Raw genomic sequence first — 12,259 nt, 5'->3', positions numbered from 1 at the left:
GCTTTTAATACTTGCCTATATCATGAGTTTTTGGAGTAATGGGCACAAAGTGTACCAGATGAAATGACTGTCAAGGCAGATTGTTTACTAGTAAGTATTTTTTCGCTGAAGGCTACATTTTGCTCAAAAGCCCTTTATTAAACATTAGCCTGGTTTGCCCAGTTAGAGTGTACCTTACAAAATAAAAGTGCCTATTGCTTTTTAACAATTACAGCAAACAACAGAGTTGTATTTAGCAGGATTGTTTGAGATATGTTGGACATTCATTAACTGATTTATTTAACATGTTTATATTACAAAATTTTCATATCAAAGATCTGTATAAAAGCCATTGGTAGAAGATGTTTTAATAAATACAATTTTACACGTGGTTTGGACAACGACTGTGTTTGCAGCTAGCTGTTTTAATCAGTGTAGCTTTAAACAATTATAATTTTATTCGTGAACCTCGTACTTTGAGACACTGACCAGTCGGAAAACAGCAGATACTACTGTATGATTTTTATCTCCCGTTATCATTTTTGTTCCATTTCGTACGCGGAATTTTCAAAACCATTCGACATTCCATTTTCAATGCTACTGCTGTTACTGATTCTTTCTCCCGATTTAGAGATGCTACTTCCGCCACTAGATTTTTTGCGATAGAAATAAGCGCCAATTAACATGGCAATTACAATTATCAGCACTGCAGCCATGACAATGCCAGCTTTTTCGCCATTGGTAAGACCAGTTATTTCTTTTTCACCTAGGAAAAAGTTTTACGTTTTTTCCTTAAAACAGACAAAATATTTAAAACTTTTACACTCTTCAAATACAATTATGCGATCAAAGATGGAGGTGCCTTATTACGCATTGTTTGTAGGCGTTGATTTTAAAAAACCTGACCACACACACGATTTACTATTACAATCATTATATTATTTTTCCCTTGTATGGCAAATTTAATAATGGTAGATATTTTCGCTTAATTTCGCGAATGCTAGATTTAACTAACTGTTAAAAATCATTAGCCCGGTGCACGGTCATTCATCTGTCATCACACACAACTACCATTTGTTACTTAAAAAGAACAAAGAGTAAAATGTATTCACCTGCTACTGTTTGTTGTACAGCATCTGACCATGGACCAACACCTTTAGCATTTTTGGCTCGCATTCTTATTCTATATGTTGTTCCTGATTTTAAACCATTCAGTATAATAGTACTTTGAGGAGCCCTAGAGTTGACTTTGTGTGTTTGCACGGTAACTTCGTCATCTTCATCTGTAACCTCGATCTCATATTCCTCAGCGATTACGTTAGGCTTGAATTTTAACTCAATCGATGAGCTACTTGCGGGGTCAGCTTTTGGCGGGTTTGGTTTAGCCGTTGGTGACACTAAAAGTTAAATCGAACAGTACATGGATATATTACTGCTGTGGTTTAATTTTAAACACGAATATTTAAGAGAGCTTTGACGTAGTTGAGTACCAACTTTGAGCAAGAATAAAAGTTTGGATTTCATCTTACCTAATATTGTTGTGGCATTCATCCATTCTGACCAAGGTCCATTTCCAGCTAGATTTACTGCACGAACTCTTATGTAGTACGTTGTTCCACTGATTAAGTTTTCAAATATTGTGTTTCTTTCATGAAGTGCAACCAAATCTTCCATAACGGTATTTACTGTTGTTGTATTAATAATCTTATCGTGAAGCTGAATTTCATAGTGCGTAGCCCGATCTCTTTTAAGGACCTGTTTGAATCCGAAAGTTATACTGTCCTTTGTTACAGATGCTATCTGAAGTTCTCCTGGAATTGATCCAGGTACAGCTGTAAAGGTAAAAGATATGTGAAATTGTATGCTGAATTGTTCCGAGGGTACAATCGTGGACAAAATATTTGTAAACATGGGCATTATTTTCGCCGCTCCACAAATGTGACGGAAGGGTCAATACACCAATTGTTACATTTGTAAGTAGGCCAGATGGAAAATTTTTTAATTGTTTTGCATTTTCTAGCATGCTGCATTACGGTATTATCTACGCAGTTATCTTCAAAAGACTGAAACTGATAAAAACTATCATACTGACGTCATAGATCTACTTTGGACATTAAAAAGTTAAAGGATTCGTACATGTAATATAAGAACAGTCTACATAATTCTTTGTAGGGTGGAAATTTGAAATTTACGGTTTTGTTGAGGCCAATCAGAGTATAATTTGGAAAAGGGTTCTAGAATTTTGTATAAAGTTACTATTGCTTAGCGACAGCAGCTTCTCTTTCTTCTTCCACCTAAGTTCTCGTGTTATTTTTATTAGAAAATATTGACTTACCACAACCAGCGTCTTTTGTTTCGTCACTTCTATCTCCACAAGTTGCTATTCCATCACAAGTACGGTTTTGAAGAATGCATTGATTTGAAGTAACACACGTATAGAACTCTGGCATGCATGAATCTAAAAGTAAATAAAACTTGTTTCCAAACTAATTCTATCTGGTAATGGTTTCTTTTGATCTACCTAAAAGGTATTACTGCAGTAGATAGGTTTGTGATTTAATGCAATCGCGGTACTGTCACCTTGACTTTAGTGGTACAATGCAAAAGATAACATTTTTCTGATTATTTTTATCATCACATGAAGTCAGTCAAACATTGAGTAATAGTTGCATTAGCTCGTAAAGCTTCCAACTTTCTCCCTGCTCGTTGTCTGATAGTGCGATGTAACAATTGGAAGTTATCCCTTTTATTTTTAGGGATATAAAGTCAGGGTTCAAATGTTTCCTTTTTCCACTTATAAAGTATGTTTTCATTTGGACTTCATAAATAAAATACCTTGGTTTTTTCAGAACTAGGTTTTTCAATGTTCTCACATGCTATCATAGGTGGGATCTGTAGAATCAAACAGATATTTCACTAAAAACCTATTTCTTTAATGTGATGAGCAGTAATTTATTGGATATGACGTGCGGGCTACATATCCTCAGTGTTATTCCAACCATTAAAATTGGGCATAATGAAAAGTTAATTCTACTCCAGGATACTTTAACAGAATCCCTGTACAGTAATGTATTAATACCGACCTTTCTTTTGCATTCTAAGAAACTTGTATTCTGTCTCTCCATATATATCGTCCACGTTTTTCACGTGAACACGATATTGGTATAGCGGTTTGTCCAACCCTGTAATTTCCATTTGTGTTTCAGATGTCAAAGAAGTGTTTTTGCAAGTAGTAGCCATGTTAAGCACGCAATATTCCACCATATAAGTTAATTCAGATGCCTTATTGCCATTCAATTCTATTGGAGGTTGCCAATTGATTATCACCGTTCTTGTTTCTTCATATTTCTTGAATGTATGCCCTACGTTCGCAGCCTGTCCAGTTGAAGCTAGACAGAAGAAGAGTTGTGTTCTGATAAAACTGCACTGCACCTTATAGCATGGAATAAAAACTCGGTATACTTACGTCCTGATGTGATCGCTGTTACATTTATCCATACCGATGGACCGCTTGGGTTAACAGATGCTGCTCTGAACGTATATCGTGTTCCTTTGTTTAGCCCGCTGAATGTAATCACTTTTGGTGGACTAAATGCTTGTAGACCTTGAGATACTTCTTTAACTTCATTTGTTTTGAAATTTTGGACTCTGTATGACCTTACACGATGTTCTGGTTGCAACACTGGATTAAATTGCAAAGTAACGGTCGACGAAGTGGTGTTTTTAACGAAAAGATTCTCCACGGGAGGCGGCAAAGCTAATAGTTTATAGAAAAATCAGGACATAAAAATTACTTCAAATGTAATTCAGAGTAAAAGTTTAAATAACCAGAGAATTAACTTGTAAAAATCATAACAAACATACCGCATAATGCACCAACAGATTCATCACTTCCATCATTACAATCAAGGATTCCATTACATAACCTATCCCTTAAAACGCATTGATTTGAACCAACACACATAAAATTGTCAGCACGACATCGGTCTAAAGATGGATAACTAGACTAATAAACATAAATATGGCTACTCTTCACAGGACAATGTTAAAATCATAATTATTAAAAATAGTTACTTTATTTTAAAGCAGCATTTAGTGCTGAAATTATGTGTGTTTGTAAAATATAACATCATTTGCGAAATCAAATGCACTCGAAATAGATTAGTTTAGAGAAATGAGTAGTGTGCGTTAATTTTGACCTAAAATGGAATTTTTGTGATAAGATTATAATATCAACGTCATTTTTGGAATGACTTTATGAAAAATGTTGTCATAAGAAGCAATTGTTCGGTCCAATTTGGGCCAAAAATGTATTTAAGTAACAAAAAACAACCTTTTGATTCCATCATTATGTTTGCCTTGTTAACTATTCCAGATTTTGTCAAAAACAAAGCAATTTTGGGTGTTTAAATTAGGTTACAAAAAATCTACGCATGATATCACTGCCAGAAATAATATAGCCCACCCACCCACCTACACGAAAATTAAGTTTTTGAAAACAAACAAGCCAAACAATTGAAAGTAAAAAAATATATATATTATCATGCCCGCAGGTGTCTGTTACAAATGTCACTTTTCCTCGGGGCTTAATGTAAGAATTTCCGGTAGCACGTCATATACAAAATAAACACAAATGATCTTCTTGTTTACCTTCAAGAATAATATCATAGAAGGAAGCTTACCTCTCGCCCGCGTGTGATAACTTTTTTTCATCACAAGGTTCGGATCATTTTCATCGTTTTCATTAAAAACATATACCAAATAATCATAAGCAGTCAATATTCTCAAGCCAGTTACCTCTACAAAGGTTTTGTCACTCTTCACGGTAAATACTGTACATTGAATACCTTCTGGGCAAATGTTTACTTGGTATGTTATTGCGTCTACAGAATTGTTTTTTAAATCTGTTGGTGGCAACCAAGATATATTTACAGCTGTGGTTTCGCTAAACTGAATTGGGAAAGCTGTTGCGTTTTCCACAGGGCCAATTAAACCAACATCTAAAAAAAATGTATCAGATACACATGACAAACATAGCATAGCCAGCAAAGGTAAAAAGATTTGCCCGTAGACAAAAAGAGTTATGCTGTATAAACGCCTACATACCAGCTTTGGCAGTGTCAATTGCTAAGAGATCTGACCAAGGTCCTAAGCCGGCCAGGTTCTTTGCTCGCACTTTGAAATGATACGTTCTCTTTGATTGAAGATTACGAAACGTAGTTGTTAAATTTGTTATAGCTGGAGAAAATCTAGGAGCTGGGATTTCCATTAGAACAGATGTGTTCAGGTTCTGTACAACATAAACTGTAATTCTATCGGAAGGAGCTTTAATAACATTAAATGTAACTTTGACGGATTTTGAAGATAGTGTTTTCCCTTCAACAAATGTTGGAGTATTTAGAGGAGGAGCTGAAAAAAGAAAATATAAGTTTAGTATCGACATTCTTTTGCATTCTTTATTAGCAGACGTTGACTAAAATTGTCCTTCAATTTTATTCTTTTTGGAAAAATTGTAAACATGATTCTACAAAAAATATTAATATTAATATATAAAAATATATAATACAACGTTTAAAAGTTTATCTTCATATATTTATAAAGGATCTTTTACTATTTCTATACCGACATTACCGAAAGTGTAAACGTTGTGGATAATTTAAATTTTTGGGACTTACCGCATTGTGCAGCAGTAGTTTCATCCGAACCATCTCGACAGTTTACAAGACCATCGCATCTTTGCCCCCGTGGCACACATTGTGTTACGCCGCTACTACAAGCAAATTCGTTGCTTCGACATGTATCTTAAAATACAGTGAAAATAAGAGTAATTGTGTAGGCTGTTAGTTTGTCTTTAGACCATTAAAAATTTCAAAATCATTAGCCATTGTAACTCTAGACTAAGGTTGATTGGTATGGGAATATTTCAATTCAAAATAAAGCAAAAACCAACAGGGTGTGCTAAATCTTTTGTGATTATATATTCACATAAGTTCGACAGGGTTGTCTATCTTAGCAAGGTATAAATATTTCGGAGAACAAAACTTCACATACCTCGCTTATCTGTTCTGAAAAAACCATCAGCACTAACTCCAGCTTTCATTTGTGAGTCAAAAACATGGACATAGTAGTTGTAAAAGAAGTCTGGTCTCAAGTTTGAAACTTCGGCTGAAGTATTGGATGTTGCTGTTAAATTTCTGCATGTGGTTTCCATGTTGAGTTCGCAATACTCAACAACATATTTAAACATAGATGAGTCTTCATTGTTATCATTTACCGGTGGCAACCAGGATATTATCACAGCAGTTCTTTCATTATAAGGTTTACCTTCCACATTCAAGCTACCGACTTTTCCAATTTGTTCTATAAATCAAATTTTTAAAAATCTCTTAATCAAAATTTCTGATTTTTCAGGCATTTTGTAATTATTAAATTATGTTTAAAATGTTTTCCAACTAGTTAGAAAGGGAATGTATAGGACAGTAGAAGTTTTATTTATTTTTGCTGGTTGCTCTTACTCTAATGCTAAGATTCCTGACTTCTAAACTTTTAAAAATATAGTTGTTTTTACTTATTCGAAAAAAACGTTTTTGTTCTTTAGTATTACATGGCGAAGTTTCAAATTTATTTTTTTGAAGCACCCTTGCAGCAACTGAGCGAAGTTTCACATTTAATATAGGTAATAAAGTCTGTTCTATTACAGACAAGCTCAGATGACCTCACTTTTCACAAATTAATCTTTTTAACTGGCTGTCTAAAAACCAACAAAGGAAAATTTGATTAACTCTCTGAGCTACACAATAACGTTATTGCAAACCTAAAATCTAACGAATACTTCGCTTTTATCACTCTACTTCTCCGTTAAAATTCATCAACAGCAATTTTGCCTTTCAGAAATTATCATTCACCCACACTCTCCCTCTCTTTCTTACCTCAATAACACCCAAAAACTTGATAGACACAAAGACACGTCGGTAAAAGTGGAAAAAGAAGAAAGTTTTTGAGTGCTGGTAGTGATTACGATTTCTTTAAAAGTATGCGGTAATTAGAATAACTAAAATTTTTATTAATACTTCTTTTTTGACATAATTAAAGTCTGTAAAACCAAACTGTTGATTTAAAACTTCAGTGACTTACTCGAATGATCAGCTTATGGTATACCAAATTGTTGTACCAAATTGCAACAGGTTTTTTCTGACAAAATGCTTACCTGCCCTCTCCGTTCTAACTGTTAAAATATCTGACCATGGTCCTAGACCGGCAGGATTTTTTGCCCGAACTCGGAAACTGTAAGCACGATTTGATAACAGATTATTAAACGTTTGAGATAGCTCAGTAGTTGCTGGTGAATTTTGTGGATGTGACACTTCATGCTGGCCGGAAGTGTTTGTGTTTTCAACAATGTAGGATGTGATTCTATCTGAAAGTACTCTGATCACATTCCATGTCACTTTTACTGATTTTGGAGATGTTGGTACGCCTTCTCTGAACGATGGTTTAGTTACCGGTGGAGCTTTAATGAAAACAAATTAAAACTAAATACACACATAAGTATAGTGGAGTAAAAGTACTAATAATACAGAAATGTTGTTTTTCACCTAAGTCCGACCAAACCTTGCCTTAGCGCATAAAAGTTTGCGTCCAAAATTATATTCATTACTTTTTTTAGTTTTTTTGACTAGTTCATGCATCGAATTACCACAAATTGATTTTAATTTTGTCCTTACTACAATTGACAAATGCTGTCTCATCTGCATCAATTTGTTTTTATGAAAATGCGTGTAGAACATAGTACCTACCACAACTTGCAAAAGTTGTCTCGTCTGTTCCATCTGCACAGTCTGAAAGACCATTACAATTTCTGTCACTTGGTATACATTGAAAGTTACTGCAAGTAAATTCTGTGTCCAAACATGTATCTAGACAAAGCAGATAATTCAAGTAACAAATTTCCTTATTCATTTAATTAAACCCTCTTACAAGAAGCAATCAACAAATAAACATTGGAGAAGGATTGTGAAAATATTATTACTTCTATTTAAAGTTCGAAATGGACCATCGGCAACTTCACCAGTCACATTGCTTTTGTCGAAAACAAAGATGTGGTAACTATAAGGTGTATTTCTTTTTAAACCAGTTAACTCAGCATTTGTGTTGCTACTCAAGCTTGTATTTCTGCAAGTATCAGGCAGATTAAGTTCACAGTATTGGACCCGGTATTTAAACGTAGAAGGATCCTCTCCATTGTTATCAACAGGTGCAAACCAGGAAAATATTCTAGCAGTGCTTTCTTGATGCAGCTTTGCTTCATTTCTAACGTTTCCAACTTTTCCAAGACGGGCTGAAAAAATATTCATTTGGTATGTTGAAACAGCATCAAGAATGATATGGATTAATGGGAGTTTCATTAGACTACATAATTTGTGAGAGAATGTACATAGTAAACAAGTCAACGAGAAAAGTAAAAGCAAAAGTTCACGAAGTATTTTACTCGAATTATTAAAGAAGCGAGCAAGACGAAGTGGTTAATTCTATTAATAGGGATCAGTAAATAATGTTTTAAAAACAATGCATATTAAAGTGGAGGGAAGGTGATGGAGGTTGTGATGTGAAAATAGATACCTTCTGCCATCCTGCAGATACCACATAACAACAACCCATAAACCATCCAACTGTGGTTTGCCATCTTTTATTCGTTTTGTTATTTTATCAGATTTGATTTTTTTAAACTGTAAAAATAATTTTTTTAAAAAAATCATTATGAACAGCAGTGTAACTCAAGAAAACCTCATTATGTTTTTTCATAGACAATACATCTGGTATACCAATTGATTTTACTTTGTCTATTTAATTATTAATCATATAGGTATTGTCTTCTTTGGCTTTTTTTATTGGAACGGAACCTGATATTATCGAAACAGCTGGGAACGTCCTTGGGACGGGATGGTCATTTGTGAAATAGGTTTCCTGTTTTCTTATTTTACGACTGGTTTCTATCATCTCTAAATTTGCTTAATCGCTTAGGATTCGTTTCCTTACTTATTTTGAGCAAAGTTCTATGTAGCCGTCAATATTTTGTGTGTGTTTGCTGTAAAGTAACTAGTATATCCTTCCGTTGTGAATTATAAAAGTAAATTAATAATGCAAAGAAAACTGTTATGGATTAATTACGATTTGCCTGGCTAATCATATAAGCAGCGAGGTTTCTCTATCCGTTAACATACTTTTATTCGACTAACAAATGAACGGGCAGCAAAGGTTATTTTCTTTGTTTCATACGAAAATAAAAAAAAATCCACTAACAAATTTTATGACTAAAACAAAATCGGAACCGAGTATTTTTAAAATACACACATAATTTCCTACATTACCTTGATCCATCGAAATCACAAAATGCCATAAACAAATAACGAAAAAAAATCCTTTAATTATGTTTACATTAAGTAAAAAACAAAGATACATATAAAAGCTCATGTTTTCATTTTTTTCTTTCTTGAAATAAAATTAAGGGTATTTCTTTCTTGTCCAGATTTTTCAAGATCGTTAGATGACATCATCTGTGAACAGCGTTTTAAATGACAAAGTAAATCCAAAACTCGACCATATTTACATCAATAAAAAATAACATCTAAGCCATTGCTGTATATATAATACTTTATATCATTATATCATTATATAATTTTATATTTTTATTTTATTATATTTCTTTCAAGAGAGAAAAAAATGATCTATTTTTCTTAAACGTATTTCTTCTTCGTCATGATTTTCTTGTACTGTAAAAAGCGTACATGACAACGTGTTGATCAATCAACAGTCCCACAATGCTTGTTATGATTTAATTGACTGAGTTGCATAACTCTTATTATAATTATAACTACTAAGTAATTACTGTTACAAAACACAGTGCAATTTTAATAACGAATGTCACATTACGTAATTATGTAAGGTTACTATGTTACAAAATCTTTGCTTGCTATATTCACTTAAATGACTCATACTGTACGCTGGTTGGATGCTGCATACATTTTTCCATTGGTTATTGAGTTGGGATTTAGAAGTCGGAACTGTTTTTATAGCGATAAATGAATGTTCGGCTATGTATTGGTGGTGCTTAATGCGGAAACTGAAATTATTTTGCCCTTTAAAGGGACGGTCCATTTTCAAAAAAAATAATCAGTTTTTCGAAATTTAAGCCGCGATTGGTAACTGAAGGAAAGACTTAGACGGATTAGGTGGAGTTTCGTTGGGTAGTTTAATTCTTCCTTGTTCTAAATCATCCGGAGCGCTTTTTATGACAACCCAGTCCCCAGACGTTATTGCAGCCCAACCGTGGAGCTGTTTTTGCCACATTTTAAATGGACATTTGCGAAACCCGTGTTTGAGAGAGTGCATCAGTGTATGTGTTTGTTTTTGTTGTTGTTGACATTGTTGTTTAAAATGACGATGTTTTTAATTGCTATGTTTAAAACAAATATCAATTAAAATTTTACTTTTACTTCGGATATTCTTAGATAATCCGTTTAATAAATTAGGACATCCGTTGGACATGACAAAGCATTGGCATTCCCAAAAACGTTTTCGTCAAGAGAAAATTGTTTTTGTTTCGTTTGGCATGTAACTTGTTATATTGCCTTAATTCAGTGTGAGTGTGTTGACCTTTCGCGTTAACACAGTTTAGCCAGTATTGCGCATCATTGAAACACCAAAAAGCTTTTTTGTTTTGGCAGTCCTTGTTTTTTTGTGGCCTTGTTATACAAGTTCCTAAAATTACTTGCTACTTTACGAGTATTTTTATTGTGCGAGCTTGCATTTCCTTTTCTGCAGTGGGGATTTGCAAGTTTTTAGAATTGCGAAAAAGAATTTCCTTCTTTATATGTTTATACGTTTTTTATCAAGAAGTACTCTAATGGAAGGTGGAATATTTTTTCGAACATTAGATTATCTAATTACGCTGGACCATTCCGTTGTAGTTACTCCACCTAAATTAACCACAACTAGGAAACATTAAAAAAGCGAAGTACAGTGGAATCCCTCTAAAGCGGACACCATTGGTGCAAAAAAAAGTGTCCGCTTTAGAGGGATGTCCGCTTTATAGGAAGTTGACCAAAAAATTAGTTTTAGACCTAATTTTGACCAAAAAAGCTTTTTTTGTAGTACTGGCGGGTATCATGGGGTGACTTGCAACACTAGGGTGGACGGCAACATCAATAGATTTAGCTTATCGAGCAAAGAACCCAAGTTGGCTGTGTAAAGTAAGTTTAGCAGCTCAAATTTGTCGGTGTTGCAACCAACCTTCAATCAATTAATTGGTGTTGAAAAGGCAGTTGAGTGGGCCGAGAAAAATATAAGGAAAGTGTTGGACTCGGTAAATAACAAAACTCAAAGATGTACTAAGTAAAATGGTTTAAATTTTAAGAAAAAGTGACATTTCATCTCGTTATTTTTCCATTGTCCGCTTTATAGGGAGTGTTTATAAGGGAAACTGTCATTTGGTGCAAAGATTTTTGTCCGCTTTATAGAGTGTCCGCTTTATAGAGTGTCCGCTTTATAATCGTCCGCTTTATAGAGATTTTTTTATGAGAGTTTGACCTAAATTCTGCCGGTGCAAAAATTTTTGTCCGCTTTAGAGGGCTGTCCGCTTTATAGGGTGTCCGCTTTAGGGGGATTCCACTGTATTTCTAAAGGTGAGGTTATGCTGTCTTGTGCAAAAACTTCACCAAGACTATATTCACTCCATAAAAAGGTTTTCAGAAATGTCTGATCCCTTCTTGTGATTGAGGATTTGTTTTTAAATGTTGCATTTATTCCATTCAGAATTTAAAAAAATGCAGCAGTATTGATTTTGCACCGGGAAAAGATTTTGCACCGGAAAAAGTACCGCAAACATTATCAACGACAGACTTCCATTGGTCAAAAAAATCAAATTAAATTTATCTGAAATTGTTAAAACTTGGCCTTAAAAGAGAATATAGTAGTAAATGATAAAATCCTGGTAATAAATCTTTACGTCCTAAATATTTATGAATCAGGGTAATTAACTAGTTTACTGTACGCCGCTTTTCTTTTCCTGCCTGTAGGTGCGCGCACATATTTGGAGTATTGTCTATTTTTATTTTAGCGTCTAATACATGATGGATGGAGACAAATTTGGTGTGTTTTGCTGGAAAGAGTTTAATTTCGACATTGTGTTATAGCTAGGATGATATCCTCCTAAGTGAGAGTGACCTTGATTCAAGTAACTGCTTTTTTATATGCAAAGCAATGTTTGTTGGCAAAGCTTGTG

General features: G+C 34.0%; 1 protein-coding gene across 1 annotated transcript; it reads right to left on the bottom strand.

Annotated features, from left to right (window-relative positions):
* Positions 1 to 242: 242 nt before the first annotated feature.
* Positions 243 to 9,562, bottom strand: LOC130636410 (uncharacterized). The gene is made up of 15 exons (XM_057446125.1): positions 8,599 to 9,562; positions 8,009 to 8,317; positions 7,776 to 7,895; positions 7,187 to 7,489; positions 6,031 to 6,339; positions 5,655 to 5,780; positions 5,086 to 5,388; positions 4,662 to 4,979; positions 3,844 to 3,966; positions 3,446 to 3,736; positions 3,063 to 3,368; positions 2,315 to 2,437; positions 1,509 to 1,811; positions 1,092 to 1,376; positions 243 to 745 (listed from the first exon to the last, which is right to left on the bottom strand). The coding sequence occupies exons 1-15, from the start codon at positions 8,660 to 8,662 to the stop codon at positions 516 to 518; spliced, it is 3,513 nt and encodes a 1,170-aa protein (XP_057302108.1). The 5' UTR covers positions 8,663 to 9,562; the 3' UTR covers positions 243 to 515.
* Between the last annotated feature and the right edge of the window lie 2,697 nt (positions 9,563 to 12,259).

This window comes from Hydractinia symbiolongicarpus, chromosome 3, assembly GCF_029227915.1.
Source record: "Hydractinia symbiolongicarpus strain clone_291-10 chromosome 3, HSymV2.1, whole genome shotgun sequence".
In the NCBI taxonomy this organism is placed as follows: domain Eukaryota; kingdom Metazoa; phylum Cnidaria; class Hydrozoa; order Anthoathecata; family Hydractiniidae; genus Hydractinia; species Hydractinia symbiolongicarpus.
The sequence above is the reverse complement of the archived record's forward strand: the minus strand, read 5'-3'. Positions and strand labels throughout refer to the sequence as shown.